The sequence below is a fragment of the Morus notabilis genome, unplaced genomic scaffold, assembly GCF_000414095.1.
Source record: "Morus notabilis unplaced genomic scaffold, ASM41409v2 Scaffold218, whole genome shotgun sequence".
In the NCBI taxonomy this organism is placed as follows: domain Eukaryota; kingdom Viridiplantae; phylum Streptophyta; class Magnoliopsida; order Rosales; family Moraceae; genus Morus; species Morus notabilis.
Window position 1 is genome coordinate 330,096 of NW_010358631.1, and position 21,162 is coordinate 351,257.

General features: G+C 37.3%; 2 protein-coding genes and 1 pseudogene across 3 annotated transcripts; 2 read left to right on the plus strand and 1 right to left on the minus strand.

Moving 5' to 3' along the window:
• Positions 1 to 4,567: 4,567 nt before the first annotated feature.
• Positions 4,568 to 6,995, plus strand: LOC112090582 (annotated as a pseudogene).
• An 867-nt stretch (positions 6,996 to 7,862) lies between these two features.
• LOC21397120 lies at positions 7,863 to 9,811 on the minus strand. 2 transcript variants are annotated; one of them, XM_024162201.1, is made up of 8 exons: positions 9,706 to 9,811; positions 9,268 to 9,437; positions 9,128 to 9,190; positions 8,952 to 8,971; positions 8,812 to 8,856; positions 8,551 to 8,612; positions 8,317 to 8,435; positions 7,863 to 8,197 (listed from the first exon to the last, which is right to left on the minus strand). In XM_024162201.1, exons 1-8 carry the CDS (start codon positions 9,785 to 9,787, stop codon positions 7,982 to 7,984), a joined length of 777 nt encoding a protein of 258 aa, XP_024017969.1. In that variant the 5' UTR covers positions 9,788 to 9,811; the 3' UTR covers positions 7,863 to 7,981. The 2 variants fall into 2 exon arrangements, with proteins under 2 accessions (XP_024017969.1, XP_024017970.1); XM_024162202.1 differs by having other exon boundaries at positions 8,114 to 8,197; positions 8,367 to 8,435.
• Positions 9,812 to 12,456: 2,645 nt separating this feature from the next.
• LOC21397122 (ABC transporter B family member 15) lies at positions 12,457 to 20,586 on the plus strand. Its single transcript, XM_024162203.1, is given in 7 exon segments — positions 12,457 to 12,730; positions 12,871 to 12,925; positions 13,050 to 14,196; positions 16,909 to 17,449; positions 17,574 to 18,133; positions 18,135 to 18,462; positions 18,614 to 20,586. Coding segments are annotated over 5 exon segments (3,348 nt in total). The 5' UTR covers positions 12,457 to 12,730; positions 12,871 to 12,925; positions 13,050 to 13,657; the 3' UTR covers positions 19,994 to 20,586.
• The last annotated feature ends 576 nt before the right edge of the window (positions 20,587 to 21,162 follow it).

The window sequence follows — 21,162 nt, forward strand, 5'->3', positions numbered from 1 at the left end:
GGTCAGCTTCGATGAATTGAACTCCAAGCTTAGTTTGTATAATATATACAACCCAGCTTGAGGGGGAGTGTAGAAAGTAGTCGAGTCTTGTATTTAGTTAGGAAGTTATTTATTTATTTAGAATAGATTTCAGTTTCTATATTTTTAGTTTCTGTTTTCCTTAATTAGATTTTGTAGTTTCCAGTTTTTCCTATTTTGATGGAATTCCTGATTTTCCTATTACGGGGTTTGAATGATCTAGAATAGGCCTAAAGTTAGTCCTTTTTTCTTCGCAGATGACAACTTAGTATTTTGTAAGGCAAAGGTGGAAGAATATGTTGTGATTAAAGAGTTATTGCGGGTTTATGAAAAAGCTTCGGGACAATGAATAAATTTTCAAAAATCTTCAATCACTTATAGCCCGAATGGTACTGCTGAAATTTGAACAGAGATCCAAACTGTTCTTGGACTGAATGTTGTTGCTTCTCATGATTGATATCTTGGGATGCCTACGTTGGTTGGGAAGATTAATAAGAAGCAAACCTTTCGGTAAATTAAGGAGCGAGTGGGAAAAAAATTACAACAATGGAGAGGGAAGTCATTCTCTCAGGGAGGTAAAGAGATTTTGATTAAAGTTGTGGCCCTTGCGATTCCTAATTATACAAATGAGTGTTTTTCGGCTGCCGAGTAGTTTGTGTAATGACCTCCATCAATTAATTGCTCGGTTTTGGTGGGGCGGGGACGATTCCAAGCGCAAAATGCATTGGTGGTCTTGGGATAAACTTTGCAAATCCAAATCTGATGATGGCTTGGGCTTCAGAGATCTGGGAATTTTAATTTTCAACCAAGCATTACTGTTAACAATAATATGGATAATACAAAGAAGAACAATATATAACAACTTATTGTAAGAACAAAATATAGAAATTGTTACAACTCAAATTCAACATTTCTATCAAACTTGGAAAGACGAATTGTAAGGATGTGGAGGCACGTGAACCACGTTTTCTTTAAAACAGATTCGACCCCTCCGGTGAGTGCTTGAGGTAACGTTGGACGTTCGTTTCACAAGATACAACGACAACGATGGTAGCTCGAAGTACTATCGAAACCGTCCGGCGAACTAGAACTTAGATCTTTCCTCTATCACCAAAACTGAACTACAAAGGAAAACACACAAAAAAACTCAAAAAAATAAGAGAGGAACTGAGAGAGAGGAGAAGAAGAGTGAACGAGTGTGTCAATAAAAACTTGCGAAACAAAACCCGCAAGGAATAGATTTTTCAGTTCGGAATTCATGTCCCCAGGTCGCGAGCGCACACATTGGCCCCTAATCTGCTGGGACCGTGATTCGCACCCCTCTGCGCGTGAGAGAGCCTCTCTGGTATATATGCTTACCTTGGCTTCAAAGTGCAATCAGTTATAAACACCACAAAGGCTTCATTTCTAGCCAATGTGGGATTTTTTTACAATTTTCAACTATCTTAACCATTTCAAGTGACATACTTAGAACATCAATTTCTCATTCACCCAATATCCATTTTAAGTGTATAAATATTTGATTTCGAGCTCCTCGTGATGGAGAATGCAAATCCATCGTGACGGTAAAATTTAGTCAATTAAAGATTAACTCTCCAGAAACACTCATAGACGTCTCTTACAGATTAATCAGGAATTATTGTTGTAGGGAAAATAAAGAACACAAATTTATAGTGGCTTGGTAAAAATTCCTTGCCTACGTCCACTTATAGATGCACTAATATTTTATTCATTACAATTTCTCTTAGTAGTAGAATAGTGCGTAAAAAACTTAATGAATCAAGCTGGCTCTATTTATAGGCCTTTCACATAGTAGAGATCTCCTTTACATTTTCTGAGGAGATCATTCCCTTTTCCCTAAATCTTGAGATCTGACAGTTGTATATCTACGATTTTAGCTACTAAATCAGGCCAATCACCTGTATCGGTCATCTGATTTCCTGACCCGGATCGTGGCAATTGTAACAGTATATCTAGTCTTGAGTTGACGGGGTTTGGTTTAGATTTGACCGGGTTGCTCTTTCGCCGTCGTGAACCTCACGGCTTGGACGGAGTTCTAGATGCATACCCTCCTCCTGCATGAACTCCCGTCGTCTTGAGGGCATTCTACGTATGAGCTTTTCCTCGACGTCAAGGACGAACTCTCGACTGAGGATACCTCGGCGCTTGACAGTCAAAGAAACGACCGATTGCTCGACCGTGGCATAACACTATTCACTTAAACAATAATGCTACGTCTACTTAACACGCTCATAACTGGCTGATCAACGGTCAAACAACTGCAGTTACAAACAAAAAAGGAAACAGAACAACTTTAAAAAAAAAAACATATACTCTACACTTAAACGACAATCTGCCTAGTTAAAACACTTTTTTTTAACGAAATTTCATCACCTCACCAAATGAGGTCTGCTGATAAAAAAACCATAGTATCCCAAAAGAATACCAAACAAAACTCCACATCCATATCCCAACACAACATCCTTCCAGTCAAATCCATTTATAAACCCTTATGAGTTATCATCTTGTTGGTGTGTTGACGTTGAAGAAGGTTCTTCATGTCCCCAATTATTGTTGCACTCCTTTGACAATGGAAATCCACACAACCCCGAGTTTTCGATATAAGAATCATTCGCAAACGTATTGAACTGCTTACCATGAGGTATGAGTCCAACAAGCCTGTTTTTTGAGAGGTTCAAGAATTCAAGAAATGTCAAGTATACTAATTCTGTAGGAATGTGCCCCATAAGCTCGTTTGATGAAAGGGCCTTCAGCCTTCAGCTTTCTAAGACTTAACTCGGCTAAATTTTTCAAGCTTTGCAAAGATTTGGGAAACTTGGTGATGTTGCAAGAAGATAGAAACAAATACCGAAGGTTAGGAATTGTGTAATTGACCTTGTTATACATGCTTAACGAAAAGTTATTGCATGAAAGATCCAGAGAGTAAAGATTTTGAAGTTTTGAAAGCATGTCGAGGTCTAAAATGCCAATGAAGTTATTGCCTGAAAGAGACAGTTCTTGAAGTTTTGATAACTCAAAAATTGAGCTTGGAATTGAACCTTCTAGATTGTTATTGTCCAAGGTGTTAAAGTATAAAACTATTGTTGGCCCACCTCCCTAACAGATTAAGCTTTTGGGATTGATTGGTAAACTAACATAGTATCAGAGCGGGAGGTCCTGAGTTCAAACATCCGTAATTGCACTATTTATCCCCATTTATCATCATGTGTTGGGTGGGAGTGTTAAAGTAAATATTCCAATTGATTTAAGTGGAATTCGTTCAACTAGCCAGAAAGTAGATTGCCGTCAAGAGCTAACATTGATAAAGATGGCAGGGTGAAGAACCAACTCGGTATTGTACCCTGTTGATGGTGGATTTCGATCAACAAGAAATTACTAACTTTCCAAGAACACTCGCACTAATCACTCGCGTATTAATAAGGAATTAATGGTGCTGAATAAGTAAATGAGACAAGAGTTTATAGTGGTTCGGCCAAAATTCTTTGTCTAATCCACTTGTGCATGCACTAATATGTTGTAGATTACAAGCTCTCTGGAGTAGTATTTTTGTGTGTCTAAACAACGTAATGAACTTTTGTGGCTCTATTTATAGGCCTTATACATATGAGAAACCCCTTGCACTTCCCGAGGAAATCAACCTCTATCTCTTAATTTGGGGATTTGGCAGTTGGATTTCCCTGATTATTGCTTCCCGGTCAGGTTAACCACTATTTACCCAATGCCTGATTTCCTGATTCCAACAGTGGCGGTAGGTGATACAGTGTATCTTCCCCAGGACTGACAGCGGATTTGACCGGGCTAATGTTTCGACGTCGGGTCCTCACCACATGGGCTGGGCCCTCGACGCGCATCGGCGTACGTGACCTCTCGACGTCTAAAGGGCACTCTGGACACACTGGTTCCCTTGGCGTCAGCAACCGGTCCTCAACGGGGAGTCCTTGGCGCTTGTCACTTAGAGGGGCGGTCAATCCCTCGACTGTGGTGTAACATACCCGTAAGCATGTTATTTGATAGTGGCTAAATTTGGTAGTTCAGTGGCAAGAGAAGGAAGAGAACCAACCAACTTGTTGTTTGAGAAGCTCACAAAAGAGAGTTTTGTACCATTGGTAAATATGTTAGGGATTCTACCTTTAAGCTTGTTACTCGATAGGTCTATGTAGGTGAGTTCTTTAAAATTGGAAAACAATGATGGTAACTCACCTTCGAATTTGTTTTGTGCGAGGACTAAGCGAGTAAGTTTGTTAAGGTTTCCAAGTCATGCTGGAATTGAGCCTGAAAAATTGCAAGCTTCGAGCCACAACATCATTAAGGATATTTGACTTGCTAAAGAATTCAAATGAGAGCTTCCCATGCAATTGACAATAATGAAGGCTAAGAGATTTCAAGGGGGATGACGAAATTGCTCAAGAAACCTACAATCAATCAAAGACATGTTGATTCCATCCAGAAGAAGTTCCTCCAACTTGGTTAGATTTCCAATGAGCCTTTCCCAAGTATTCTTTTCAAGATTGAGATGATAATTGTTAGAATGATCAAGGGAAACCAATTTGGATGGAAAGGAGAACTCATGGGGCACTTGGCCAGAGATCCCCAAAGTGGAAAGGTTGAGATGTGTCAAATATTCAAACTTGCCAATCTTCGATATGAGAAAACAAAGGCCGTGTTTGGAATTAATCTTCTTTTTATTTTTCACGTTTTTCGAGAAAGAAAAAATGAAAACATTTTCAAAACGGCATTTGGCGCAATAAAGACAATAAGTGGAAATAAAAACGATTTTTTTGATTTAGTATAAAATTAGAGAAAAATGAAAAACGACTTTTGATCGTTTTTCATTTTTTATTTTCGTTTTCTCCTCAACCTAAGATAAAGGGCAGTTTGGCTGTAGATTTGGATGAGTGGTTGAATCTCAAAGATGCGGCCAACATTTACGTTCTTGGGTACGTTATGATGGAAAGTCAACACCCAACATTGTCATCTTTTCTTTTTAAACATAAGAAAGTGTCGTTTGATGGCAAATAGTTTCCAATGTGTAGATTTCAAGAGATGACCCGAACAGTGATAGGAGCAGAAGACCCAACGGAAGCAACAAATTGGAACGGGCTCATAGGGGAAACTCTCAATGACAAGTATGGTTGTCCTTGGTTGACACCCTTGGTAAATCGAATCTCAAGTGACAATTATCTCTATGTGCCGGTTCTCGACTCTGAGAGGAGGAAGAGTCTTAGCAGCTATAGTGCGACTCCAATGAGAGAGCGATCAAAAACTATAAATATGATGCCAAACGTTGGGAGGAAGTACAAACTAATGGCGAGAAAAAAGATGGTTGGAGTCTTTATAAGTGTGTTGATGAGAAATGAATTGCTTTGAAAGTATTGCGTTTCAAATGTTAAAGTTTGTTCCGTGGCTTGTGGCAGCATGGGTTATTTGGGAAACAAAGGTTCGGTTTCGGTTAGCATGTCGATCGAAGGGACTAGCTTTTGCTTTATTGCTGCACATCTAGCTTCTGGCGAGAAGAAAGGCGATGCAGGTCGAAGGAACCACCAAGTGTCGGAGATTTTTAGGAGAACTTCTTTCCTTCGGTCCTTTGGAGATGACGATAATCCTCATCCTCTTACCATCTTAGGACACGAGTAAGTGGCACTCCAGCAAACTACAGCTTAGCTGTGAAAATTTCTACTTTTTAAAATGCTCGCTTCCAACTCACCACTTTCCAAAATTGACAACAAAATCTTATTTAACCATATTGTACATCACAAGTTCCTTTTGAGTAGTTTGAGTAATTATAACTCTAGTTCACGATGTGGAGGGGAATTTCATATTTTAGTTCACCATCCTATTTGCTATGATAAAACTACTAAATTCACCAACAAGATCTTAGTTCAAACATTTTTCCTGCTACAAAAGAATTTGGGAATTTACATAAGGTTGAAACGAGAAGAACCTTATCAGAAACAATTTCAGAAAAAGAAAGAGGGGAAAAGGAGGGGAAAATTAATTACTCATCATTATCAAAATTAACGCAATAACACAAATCTGTTCTGAAACAGTCGGTTATTCTGGTTCGGGGATCTCAACTATAGGCTGTATTTGGAGGACAGTCTAGCCAGGCAGCTTACTAAGAAGCAAGACTGGAGAGCATTGCAAGACTTCGATCAACTTCGAAGAGAACAAGAATATGGCGGAGTATTTCAGGGTTGGAAAGAGGGGGACATAGAATTTGCACCTACCTACAAGCATTCTCAATCAAATTGTAATCGCTATTCAGGTGGTCTTCCAAGCAGATCGGGAGAGAAGCAAAGAACTCCAGCATGGTAAGAATAATCAGCCTTTCTTTTCTCCCCCCACCACTTTATACTGCAAAAAGACCACTATTTGACTCTTGGATCTATTCCCCTTTTTTACATTCAAAATCTACCGCTACCACAAGCCCCTACCTTATTCTAGGTGGCAAGTTAGGAATTTGTTAAACTGTCCATCCCCCTCCCCCCTCCTCGAATGGTTCTCCATGAATAGACATGAGAAGATACAATGGCTGCAGGTGTGACAGAATTCTATGGTATGGAAAAGGCGTGAAGCAACTATCCTATTTTCGCAGTGAGAGTAAGTTCTCCGATCATCGGCCGGTCTCTGCCCTATTCTCAACACAGATTGAAGTGGTGAAATCTAACAGTGCAAGAGTTGTTAGTCTGCAAACCATTCTTCCTACCATACTGCCTAATGAGCAAACAGTGAGTTCTCCGTTATGATATTTCTGTAATCCCAGATACTATGTTTTACAATTTTGGTTGCACGAGTTAACTTGGTTTCTAAGTATACATGAGCTTCCGGTTGTGATAGAAATTATAAAATTGACAATGCAGGGAACAAGCAGAGGTGAAGATAAAGGCAACTCAACATTGCTTTCCTTAATGATAAAGGACCTAGAAGCATCGCCGAGATATATGCAGCAATCTTAATGAGAACGATTGAGAGTGAATGCACTTGGGCTTTAGAGATTGATTTGCCGCCGCTGGTTTCAATGGTATATGTCAAGAAAAAAAAATCCATCTTCTCTTACTGTAATCATATTCTCCCTCGTATTTGAGGTTTTATACTAAAGGACACTGCAAGCCAGATGCTTTAGATTCATGGAAACATGTAACCGACCAAAGGAATTAATTAAGATGTATATTTTCCCTCAAAAAAAGTATTGCGGTGTGTGTAATCTAACAAAAGAGAGACTGCAACAGTAACAGAGTTCAGGCATTGCTATTCCGTGAATGTTCTTGAAAGGACCTAAAACAATCAATGTGACTTTAAAAAAGCAAGATCGGCAGAAAACTTACGGTACATTACATTCCACCTTGTGCCAATAAGCCCTCAAATGCTATGACCTTAGTATGAACAAAGTGTGCAAGTTTCTATTATTCTACACTTTTGGTAAGAAAAACACTGGAAAGGTAGTCATTCAAGCAAAATACTTACAAAAGATTAATTCGCCTCACTTGACTAAAGAATTCCACCCAAGACCTCCACGTTGTCTAAATGACAATTGGGACAAATGCATCTTCTCTGCAATTCCTCACCAAGGGCAGTGCACATCTGTTCTAATTCAGAAGTCTGCTTGTTTTCAGTCAAAGAAACAATTTCAGTAGGTCATGGTTGTAAATTACAATATTTTGTAGTCAGAGGAAACCTTCAAACAACTAAAATAAATCAGAAGGAATCCGTATCAAATTTTGAACAACCACTATGATGAAAATATGCAAGCTATAACGTACTTATTTCTTCCCATACACCTCTATAACAAAAAGAGCATGCCATCATTAAGCAGTGTCTGAAAATGGTCTGAGCAAAATGTCCATTATGAATTTTTTTTGAGACTGGAAATTTTCAAATAAAGAATTATCCTAGGACTCAAACGTAATGGCGGGCAAGCAACTTTAATATGTATAATGTTGCTTCAATGATTCTTAAGCAATTTATCCACAATTTGATAATGACCCCATCCGATGAACAATTTTCTGTTCCTTCGCCCACAGAAATCATTAAGAAGTAAGCACTTTGCCATGAATTTTCTGTAAGGATATCTTGTTAAGTCCTGCAACGCTTGTGTTGTCTTCAGTATGACCTTAGTCAGCGACACATTTCTCTCACAATCAATCAACTCCTTCTGGGTCTGCAGGAGTGCAAGATTATCAATCGTCTTTGGTTAATTTGTACGAATAATATTTGAGAGTAACGACAGGCTAAGCCTTCACTTTTTAATATTTCCAATTGTTCAAAAGACTAATTTACATCCTGCTTTTGAATATTCTGTTCTGCGAGGTATTCTTCTTCCGTCATACTTGTTTGAGAGATTACTTGGTCCAGCATGTCTTCCAGAGTAGATAAAGGTACTCCATTAAGCTCCTTTCCTGCAAGTTTGTTGCCTTCTTTTGATTCAAAATAGAAATGATCTCTAGTCTCTCCAAAATACATTAAATCACCAACCAATGACTAGAAATTTGAACGGTGTAAACAAGCTAATACCAGCTAAAGTTCCAAGAGAAAACTCCTTGTGAAAATTGCAAGTAAATGTCTCTTGGAACTTCCTGCATTAATCAATAATAAGACATATCATAATTTACAGGAAGTAAAGTACCATTACGCACAACACATCTATTTGTCAAAGAAAAACTCAGTTAAATATCTAGTAAGCATCTCACTAAACTTTGTTCTACATTACCTCAAAAAATAAAAAAATGAAAAAAATAAACATTTGACTTAGCATTGAGCTAAGTCAAATCTAACCTTATCTTAGCATTGAGCTCAAACATTTGACTCGTAAACTCATCACTGCAAGAGAAATACATGCAAAAATTTCAATATTTTTGAAGAAATACTAGAAAAACTTGCATCAACTAAATTAAAGATAAAAATAAAAGTCTGACCGTAAAGCTCCTTCATCGTTCTTTGCAGGATCGAAGAGTTTTATTCAACGTTTCAGGTTGAAAAGACAGAAAATATAGAAAAAGTAAGAGTCCAATATAAACGAATTATTATTTTTGTCCTCAGCATTAAACAGGAAAAGGAAAAAAAAATAACATTAAGAGACGTGCTTAATTACCTTAAGAGCTTCTAAATCAGATCCGACGGAGGAAATTTCGTCTTGAATCAGAGAAATCCTCGACTGAAAATAATTTAAGTAGATTAGATAAAAACCTAATCAATTATACATTAATACATTTCGACCAATTCGAGCTTTACCTTTAGGCTTTGGATCGAAGTCTCACTCAAAGCCAATTCAACTTCATAGCCCTTAAGCTCTTGCTCAGCGGTTTCTTTGGCGCGTTTGGTGTCTTCAAGCTCCGCATTTGCGATTTCCGCCTCGGATCGAAGCTCTTCAATTCGCTTTTTCAGACTTAAAATTCTTCGTTCTGCATACGTCGAAACACGTACAGTAACCGCTCTCTCGTTTAATTTTGAGCTAATTTCAGCACCCAAAAAAAAAAATCACAGTTCTCAAAATAAATAGTGAAGAATCGATAATTAAGAGCTTAATTCCACATCGATGAGGCATGATGTTGTGATCGACGACCGCCTAGTTCTACAGTTTCTCGGTCAAGTAATTTTCTTAGTATTCCTTTCAGCTACAGTCTAAATTTTCTCGGGAACCAAACGAGCAGTATGAGCAGAATGTATTACCTCCTTGCGATTTTTCGGTTGCGAAGTTGCGAATTAGGGTAAGAAGCTGCTTCTGAGAATCACTTCCTAGCGTTCCCGCCATTACTTGTCCCACTCCCGTGCTTCTGTTTCGCGCTTCTTCTGCAGAGCCGCCGAGGGCGGCCGTTAAAAATGTTCCCGAATTCTGACTGGAAATAAAGCCCATGTCATCGCAAAGTGGATTTCGTAGCCCAAAGCTTGGCCCGTGCAAGAAGCCCATTTTAAAAACCTTTATCTTAAGAAACGGAGTAACTGAGGAATGCCTCCAGAATTGCTGGTGGAATAACAACTTCTATAAAAAAAATATGAGCCTAATTTACCCATATAAATAGGCTGTGATGTTTGGCAGAGGAATTCGTTTCCTGATTCGAATCATGATTCATGATTCGTTACAGTATTTTCTCTCATAAAAAATTCACGTAAATAAAAAATGGTTTGAATCCTTTAACCAAACGTCAATACGTAAGCCTAATTTACGTGAAGGAAAAGAGAAATGTGAAAATTAGGCACAATTTTACATTAAAATCTAATTATTCATCTGTACCATTTTCATATGTAAATTAAGCTTAAATCTTTTAACATAAGTAGATATTCGAATACCAACTCACTAAGAAAATATGATTGGAAAATGGAGAAGACTATAATTGCATTGTCATCCATTGTCCCAGCCCTAGTCCTGAACTAACCAGCTTTGACTTCGAGTCATTGTTGTCTTTGCATGCCTCCCCAATTATCTCAAGTTGCCTGACCTCCCACTCAGCATCTCTAGTCAAACACGTGGCATTGAATGTTATTATTCTATTTCTATTTAAGCAGCCTCGAGATCAGCGGCACCAACTTCGCCCTCACAGGGCTGTGGTGAGAGACCAAAACCATCTCATCATTTAAGTTGCATTTAGTATGAGAGTTTTAATCAAAGTAATTTTAATTTTATAATTAAAATTATGATTTATAATTTGAACTTAGTTCTAAAATCAGAATCAGAACTAAATGTTTAAACCATCTAAAATTAATAAGAAGGTGGTATTATTTTTTAAGATGGTTTTGTTTTAAAGCATCACATTATGATTCAAATTTTAAACCACAACCATCCAAACTAAACATTGATATTAAAGAATAATTTTTTTACTTTTTACAAACAAATAAATGTTTGAACCAGAATTATAGTTTCAGTTTTAGAACCCTTATACTAAACGTAATCTTAGAGTAAAGTCGAAGCTTGATTAAGGTTTGCTTTTTTTTTTTTTTTTTTTGAAAAAAACTATATATATACCATTGGGCTTTTTTTGAAAATATATATTATATTTTTTAAAAAAAAATTGAAGGGTGTAGTTGAAAATTCAATGTTGAATTAAGTCATATGTCGTATACGTGATAAATTATATCGAAAATTGAACGTTCTTGATTTTTTTCAAAATTGTAAAGAAATCAAGAGTTTATGAACTTGATTGTCCAAATTGAAAATATAGAACCAAGGTCTTTTGGTGATATTTGTCGGCAGTGACAATTATTGGTTCAAAAATCAAAGCCAATTACTACTGAATAACATTTAAATAAAAACAAAATAGTTGGGTCTAAAAGTTAAAAGATACTACTTGGACTCATTCCAATCTCTCACAGCACCAGCCGCCCTCCTTTCCACAGTCTCTCTTTCTCTCTCTCGCAACCATGCAGCCGCCGCCTTAATTATGCACGATATTTTCTGTGAGGTAACTTTAACGTTATGATTATCTTATCTTTCAGATTCTAAACTGCGATTATGCTCAATTGTACTGTTTTATAAGCATTCTTAAACCGCGATTATGTTCGATTGTGTATAATAAGGCAGCAATATTTTCTGTGAGATGCCTTTACTAATATGATTAATTAATGTGATTATGTTTCAAGTAGCAAATCTTATTATTCTGATTCTAAGCTGGGAATTGGGATTGCGTTCAAATTGTGTTGAAGAAGCTTTCTTGTGCACAATATTTTTCGTTATGCGATTATCTGTTGAAAAAAGCAAATCTTATTATTCAGATTCTAAACTGCGATCATGATGAATTGTATTTATATACGTAAAATGGCTCCAGATATTATTTATTTATTGTACTATTGATGACGTCTAGTAGTGACCATTATTATATGCAGATAAATTATAACCTCGTCACTTTAACCAAACAAAAAGGGAGCAGAGCGTCTCTATAACAAGGACAAGTGTTATAATTTATACAGTATATATATATATATATATAGGCAATGTCACACTTGGAAAGTGCCTCAGCGGTATTTGTACATTTTTGTATGAAATATGTATATTTATAATAAATTGTGTATATTTATAAGTAAGTTGTGTATATTTACATAGCACTTTTATAATTATATAATCGTATATATTTACATGTAAATCGTGTGTATTTATATATAAATCATATATGTTAAGTTATAAGAAACGACAATGTATATTAATCTTTAAAACATATTTTTTTATAATAATTAGTGAACACAAAGCATAAAAATATGTATATTAATTAATTTATTATATTTTATGTTAAATATATACAATTTTACATATAAATATACATGATTTACGAATAAATATATATAATTTATACACAATTATATAAACACCTAACTAATCAGACACTTTATTGTAGACAATTCATATATATATATATATATATATGCTTCTTTCCTCATTAGAATATATATAACTTGTTGAAGTATAAATACAATAAAACAAAGGACGTCGTGGAGATAAGACGCACCACACACGCATAGTGACTGGGAAAATGGTTCTCGAGGAAAGCAAAAACAGGGGAAGACAGAACGTGTAAATGGGTCCGTACGCTCCATTTTCACGCAAGCAGATGGGTTGGATATGTTGTTGATGTTTTTCGGTTTCATCGGCGCCGTTCTTGATGGGTTCACTGACCGTCTTCCGCTGTATTTCACTAGCCACATGATTAACAGTATTGGCAATGCATCAAAGTTGGACCCCGATGTTCTGCGGCAAAGGCTTAATAAGGTCTAGTTCTCTGTGTCCTTCTTTGTTTTCTCTCTTGAAAATACTAAGCAAATTAATTATGACTAATTAGATAATATAATGTTATGATGTGTAATATTATTGTTCAAATTTGATGAAGTAATTTCTTTGGGTGGATGCAGAACGCTGTGGGGATATTATACGGGGCTGGTGTGTCTTTGGTTGCTTGTTTTCTAGGTGAATTCTGTCTCACCCTATTATACATGTTAGATTGTTTGTAAGAATCTGTAGGAAAGAGTTAATAAGTATAATCCGGAGATTAATGGTTTTTCTTTTTATGTTATTTATGTGAAAATTGCAGAAGGATACTGTTGGACAAGAACAGGTGAGAGACAAGCTGCAAGAATGAGAATCAAGATGCTATCAGTGAAAAGGTTTTGTGGTACTTGAACTGTATATATATAATCTACACATACTGATGGACTTTTGTCATTTGGTTTACCATTTTTGCTTAAAAACAGTTGATTCCTAAAACTTTTGGTTATTTATACTATTGGTCCCTGAAGATATGCACTTGTATCATTTTGGTTCCTGACGTTTAGTTTTAGAGGTCTAATTACCTGAGGTTTATGAATTTTTTTTTTACCCCCTATGTTAGTAAACTGTGATTTTCAGGAGGAGTCTTAGCACAAAGATAGGATGTAAGGACTTTAAAAGAGATAGAATGATATTAAAAAAAAAAAAAATTTAAAAAAAGATCCAAAGTAAAGATCTGGATTTTGTTGCCCAATTCATGTCTTCCTTTCAGAATAATTTTTTAAGATCTTTTTGTTTTTTTAACCATTTGATCCATATTAAAACTATCAGAAGCCATCTTCGTGCTTTATAGTATCTAAAAACAGACAGTTTAATAGCAAGAGGGACCGAAATTTATATTCCATATACCTCTGGATAGATAGACCTCTACAAATGAATGTCAGAGAGTCAAAATGGAGACTAATGCATATTTTCACGGGGCCATTGGTGAACGTGAACCTGAAAATTCAACAGGTCCCAAACTTTGTGAGCCAAGTATCCACGTTTATAGGAGGTCTTATCGTAGCGTTAATACTGTCATGGGAATTGGCTTTGGTGGCACTCCCATTTGTGTTGCTTCTAGTAATTCCTGGGTGGATGTGTGGAAGATCCTTACTGAATTTAGCAGGAAAGATTAGGAGTGAATACAATGAGGCTGGTACAGTAGCAGAGATGGCAATATCCTCCATCAGAACTGTTTACGCCTTTGGCGGCGAGAAAACTACTGTAGCAAAATTCTCCGTGGCTTTAAACGGGGCCACTAAGTTGGGATTGAGGCAGGGTTTGGTCAAAGGCTTGGGAGTTGGAAGCAGCGCCAGAGTGTTTGTTATGTGGTCTTTTATGTGTTACTATGCTAGCAGATTGGTCATGTACCATGGCGCACAAGGAGGGACTGTTTTTGCTGCAGGGATGTCCATTGTCCATGGAGGACTGTAAGAATCTCTCACTCATTTCTTATGCATTCACACACACACACACACCCCCAATATATGTTTTCTAAATTTTTCAGTGGCGCCTAATATTGTAGACAGTAAGCCCGTAAATGCTTCCTCATGGTAAGTGTTTTTCTGTCATCAGAGAAAGTGCTTCCACGCGGGGGTGGTTTTATGTTAAAGCATAAATGTAGAGTGTACATATTATTTTTAGCCTAGTGTACATTTTATTATTTGCCTAGTGTACATATTATTTTTAGCCTAGTGTACATTTTATTCTTTGTCTAGTGTACATTGTTTTGCCACGTATACTAGTGGTCAAACTAGGGGTCCTACTGTATATTCCATATTGTATAAAAACTACGTATAAATACAATTGCTTTAGCTTAGTATATTTTGGTTGAGCCTTTCTCAATTCCAGAACATTCTTCTTCTTTTCCATTATTCCTTTCACTGCAATTTCTATTTTGGTATCAGAGCATTTTAGCCTCTGAGCTCTCTTCGATCCAATGGATTCTTCCTCTCACTCTTCGATCCAATAGGTTGCAAGTGGGTATTCAAGCTCAAACTCAAGCCTGATGGAACAATTGAGAGACATAAGGCTCGACTCGTGGCTAAAGGATTCCATCAAACTCAAGGCCTTGATTACTTTGAAACCTTTAGCCCGGTGGTGAAACCCACAACCATCCGGATTGTACTTAGTATAGCCTTATCTAAAGGCCGGCCTCTCAAACAACTGGATGTTCATAATGCGTTCCTCAATGGGGACTTAGATGAAGAAGTCTTCATGGCACAGCCACCCGGGTTCATTGATGTTGCCAACCCCCACATGGTGTGCAAGCTATCTAAAGCACTCTATGGACTCAAACAATCCCCACATGCTTGGTTTACTAAGCTTAGTCATCAACTTCTTCAATGGGGGTTTCAAGGCTCAAATCTGACACATCTATGTTCTTCCTATTCAATGGTACAGCTAAGTTTATCCTTCTAATTTATGTTGATGACATAATTGTAACAAGAAGTCACCCCCAATTGGTTCAGACTCTCATTACTCACTTGAACCATCATTTTGCATTAAAGGATCTTGGTCCCTTATCTTATTTTCTGGGTATTGAAGTGAGAAAAACAAGTAATGTTCTCCATCTTTGTCAGCAGAAATATATTTCTGATCTTTTGAAGCGAACTGAGATGTGGGGATGCAAACCTTATGTCACACCAATGTCATCCGAACCAACTTTGTCTCTTTATGATGGAGAGCCCCTCTCCGATGCTACAACCTATCGTAGTGTTGTTGGTGCTTTGCAATATTGCACACTGACCCGTCCTGAAATCAGTTACTCAGTTAATAAAGTGTGCCAATTCATGCATGCCCCAACTTCCACACACTAGCAAGCTCTAAAGCGCATCCTTCGATACCTTAAGGCCACTCTTCATCATGGTTTGTCTCTTCAAGCCTAATCAGATTTTTTGCTTGTGTGTTATATGGATGCAGATTGGGCTAGCTGCCCCGATGATAGAAGAAGTACTAGTGGTTACTATACATTCTTGGGTTCAAATCTCATTTCCTAGTCTTCTTCAAAACAGAAGGTGGTTTCCTGTTCAAGTGTAGACTCAGAATATTAGGGTCTTGCCAATGCGGCAACAGAGGTTAGCTGGGCTGAATCGATTCTTCGTGAGTTGCAAGTTGCTCTACCTACTCCACCACTACTTCTCTGCGACAATATTAGTGCCACCTACCTTGCTGCCAATCCTATTATGCATGCTCGTACTAAGCATGTAGAAATCGACAATCATTTTATCAGAGAACGTGTTATGCAACATACTCTGCACGTTTAGTTTACGCCCTCTGAAGGCCAACTTACAGATGCCATGACCAAGCCTCTCCCAACTCAACGATTCTTGAATCTTCGAAACAAGCTCACTATTCTCCCGAGACCAATGAGCTTGCGGTGGGATGTTAAAGCATAAATGTACAGTGTACATATTATTTTTAACCTAGTGTACATTTTATTCTTTTCCTAGTGTACATTGTTTTGCCACGTATACTAGTGGTCAAACTAGTGGTCCTACTATATATTCCACATTGTATAGAAACTACATGTAAATACAATTGCTTTAGCTCAGTATATTTTTGGCTGAGTCTTTCCCAATTCCAGAACATTCTTCTTCTTTTTCATTATTTCTTTCGCTGCAGTTTCTATTTTTTTAGATTTTTTCCATATGAATAATGAGAACTCTTTGGTAGGGTACGAATAAAAACACTCTACTAGCGTACAATGTTATGAACCGTTAAATTTTTATTAGGGCTATTAATTTTGCATGCTTTCATTTATAATGTGATTTTGACAAGATTAAACATTAAAAAACATGCACTTTTTGCCATATGTATAATGAGAACTCTTTGGTAGGGGTATGAAAAAAATGTTAGCAATAATATGAAAAATACAAAGAAGAACAACAACTTTTGCAAGATCAAAATAACGAAATTGTAGAACACTAATTCAACCTTTCTAGTTTAGAATGTGTAATCATTTTTTAATCACGATAGATGATATAATGAAATTAACCAAGACATAATTGAAAGCAGTCTCATTTCTCTATTGTCTAATCCGATGATATAAATTGTAAATTTAAGTGAAGAGTTTGTAATATATTTTTTTTTTTAAGAAACAATAATTTAGTTGGTTTGATTGTGTAACCCTTGGTGAACAGAGCACTAGGAGCTGGTTTATCTTACATCAAAGACATAGTTGAGGCACAATGTGCTGGCAAAAGCATACTAGAGGTGATAACACGAGTCCCTAAGATTGATGTAGAGAACATGGAAGGCATGATTTTGGAGGAGATCTCTAGCAAAGTTGAATTTAAGCAAGTAAATTTTTCATATCCATCGAGGCCTGAAAGTATTGTCTTGAAAAACTTTACCCTTACCATCCCACCAAGAAAGAAAGTTGCCTTAGTTGGCACAAGTGGCTCCGGAAAATCCACGGTTTTGCTGTTACTTCAACGGTTCTATGACCCACTAGAAGGGGTGATTCTTCTTGATGGGAATGCTATTAATAAGTTGAATCTTAAATGGCTAAGGTCGCAAATGGCACTAGTAAGCCAAGAGCCTTCACTCTTCGCAACAACCATAAAAGAGAACATAATTTTTGGCAAAGAGGACGCGAAGATGGAGGAAATTATCGAGGCTTCTATAGCTTGTGATGCTCATAATTTTATTTGTCAGTTACCCCAAGGTTATGATACCCAGGTTTGTACTAATTCCTTACTTTAGCACTGATTTTTCGGCCTATTACATTGTCTTGATTCTTGAAAGCTTCGAAAAATTGAATCAGAACTTATATTCAGTATTCAATTTTGTGAATGGTGAACAGGTTGGTGAAAGAGGTATTCAATTATCCGGAGGACAAAAGCAAAGAATTGCAATTGCTTGAGCAATCATTAGGAAACCTCGAATTCTCCTCTTAGACGAGGCAACCAGTGCACTAGACTCCGAATCAGAAAGAGCAATCCAAGGAGCTATAGACAAGGTGGCTGTGGGTAGAACTACCATAATCGTCGCCCATCGACTTTCGACCATAAAAAATGTCGATGATATCATCGTGATGGAAAATGGTCAAGTTAAAGAAGCTGGGTCACATAATGAGTTAATACAAGAAGAAAATGGTATATATGCCTCCCTTGTTCGTCTCCAAAGAATGGACATGGAAAAAGACCATAAAGAGAAAATTTTCGGGTCACCTTCTCGATCAAATAAGGATTTCAATGACACTATGCATGAATGCCGTTTAGGCCTTAATAAGTCAAACCTTACCGGCACTGTAACAGCTAGTTCGATTTCTCCAGTTAGAACTAACAATGATTCAACCGATCCAAAGAGTCCTACTGCATCGTTTTGGAGATTGTTAGGTTTAAATAAGCCAGAATGGAAGCAAATGTTTGAGCGCAATTATTTTCGGTGCAATGCAACCTTTGTATGCAGTTGCCATGGGAACTACAATATCAGTGTACTTCTTAACTGATCATGATGAGATCAAAGAAAGGATTCGAAGTTCAGCATTGTGGTTCTTGGGGTTAACAATCGTTTCATTTTTGGTTAATATAAGCCAACACTATAGTTTTGCATACATGGGGGAGTACCTAACTAAGCGAATTCGAGAGAGAATGTTTGCAAAGATACTCACTTTTGAAGTTGGATGGTTTGATAGAGATGAGAATTCTAGCGGTGTTATTTGCTCCACGCTAGCCAAAGATCCAAATGTGGTATGTATATATAAACATTTTTCTCTTTTAGTTCTTATGTTTTACCGCTTTGAAATGTGTTCTAGCTATTGGAAACACAATAAATCAGTAAACATTAAAGAATATTGAATAATAATAATAAAGAAAAAACAATATTTGTTATTGATTGCAGGTAAGATCTTTAGTGGGAGATAGAATGTCTCTTCTTGTACAAGCAACCGCAGCAGTAATCATAGCATGGACACTGGGCTTAGTCATTGCATGGAGACTTGCAATAGTCTCAATAGCAGTCCAACCCCTCATCATTATGTGCTTCTACACTAGGCGTGTCATGCTCAAAAGGATGTCTAGAAAGGCCATCAAAGAACAAAATGAGAGCACTAAACTTGCCGCCGAAGCTGTATCAAATCTTCGAATAGTTACCGCATTCTCTTCCCAAGAACGAATACTAAATCTGCTGAAAGGGACTCAGGTAGGACCGCGAAAAGAGAGCATTCGTCAATCATGGTTTGCAGGCATTGCCCTTGGTTTGTCCCAAAGCATCAAGAGTTGTAATTGGTCCTTGAACTTCTGGTATGGTGGCAAACTTGCCTCTCAAGGCTACATCACCCCAAGAGAGGTATTCCAAACTATAATTATCTTAGTCACCACAGGTCGCGTCATTGCAGAAGCCGGAAGTATGACTACTATCATTGCTAGAGGTTGGGATGCTATAAGGTCTGTCTTTGATATATTGGACAAGAACACAAAGATTGAACCTGAAAACGCAGAAGGTTACCAGCCTGAGACGATAATAGGCCATATAGAATTATGCGATGTGCATTTTGCATACCCAACTAGGCCTAATGTAATGATCTTCCAAGGATTCTCAATCAATGTTGAAGCTGGAAAATCAATGGCTTTGGTGGGAAAAAGCGGGTCTGGTAAATCTACAATAATTGGGTTGATCGAAAGCCCTCTCAAAGGCATGGTTAAAATCGACGGTCAAGACATAAGGTCTTATCACCTTAGGTCATTAAGAACATACATCGCACTTGTTAATCAAGAGCCAACTTTGTTTGCTGGCAGCATAAGAGAGAACATTACATATGGGGCACCATCAAAGACCGTAAGTGAAGTAGAGATGATGGACGCCGCGAGGGCAGCAAATATCCACGATTTCATCACGAGGCAAAAGGAAGGGTACGAAACATGGTGCGGGGACAAGGGATTGCAACTCTCCGGGGGGCAAAAGCAACGTATTGCGATAGCACGTGCCATATTGAGAAACCCGACAATATTGCTATTAGACGAGGCGACTAGCGCACTTGATAGTCACTCGGAAAAAGTCGTGCAAGAGGCCTTGGAACGTATCATGGTGGGAAGAACTAGAGTTGTTGTGGCACATAAGTTGTGTACTATACAAAAGTGTAATCAAATTGTAGTGTTGGATAAAGGGCTTGTAGTGGAAAAAGGGACACACTCGTCGCTGATGGCTAAGGGTCCTACAGGAGTTTACAACTCACTCGTAAACCTACAAACGATCGAGGCTGAAATTATCGTCCCAAACTAGGCTAACATTATATGCTCATTTTGTTGAGTACACATCTGCATAATATATTGAACGCGGCCGAATCTCAAAGATGAAAAATGACTCATAATATTGGAATGGATTTGCCACTCCTAATATGCTCATTTCGTTTTCTCCTCAAACGCGCCCAAAGTGATTGAAAGAAGAAAAAGACTACTATTGGAATGGATTTGTGCAACTGTCTTACTGCAACTGAGATCGAGGCCGATCACGTGACCCGTTACCGCGTCGCACGTGACGCCATTCCATGTGCAACAATCCGCACCCTCTTTCCAAGATTTCATCTTTGGATATGGAGTTTCACAGGGTACAGAAGCATACTCATCAATCGAAGAAGAGTGTTTTAATTGGAGCAAAGCAAAGCTTTCCTCCTTTCTACATAATGGGGATGAAGATGAGTTTGACACTTGAAAATGCAGTAGGAAGGACAAGAAGAATAACAAGAGTGTGGAGTCTTGCTTAAGGAATCTCATCTTTCTCTTTCTTTGTTTTTTATCTATGGAAAACAAGTGCTTTCTTTTAGGCTTATCTTCTCATCTATTTATACTAGACCAAAACACCTCTAACATAGTATGTTGTGGACTTCATTTTGCGTTGTTTAAGTGAAACTGGTATTTTCTTAAAAAAGAAAAAAAAAATGAAAAGCTCCTTTTAAATATTCCATCTTATCTTCTCAACTATTTATATTAAATCATACAGTTACAGTCAATAATGCAAGTGCTGCATACAATAAAGTGCCCACATAATAGAAACTCTCCTAATAAATAGTGCTACATGAATTGGGTACCTTGTCATTAATTCTCCATAATTGGTCATTTTCTTTTGCAATCTTTCATTAAGTAGTGGCCAAAGTTGCACGTCTCCGTGATCAAAAGTTTTCTTGGATGCAGTTTCAATATATATATATATATTGATTTTTTTGAAAAGATTTTCAATTTTCAAACGAGTGAAAAAGTCTATGTGGTCTATTTGTGGAACTATATGCTTATTTTTATTTTTCTTTGGGGATTGAATATATTTGACAGTTATTGATGTTCTGAGAGAGCTCGATATTCAGATGGCACCATCCATGAAAATCGCAAAAGCTTACAATCAGATTTTCTTCTTTGTATACTTTTGGTTTTGGGCATTGAGAACTCGTGCGGTAAGGT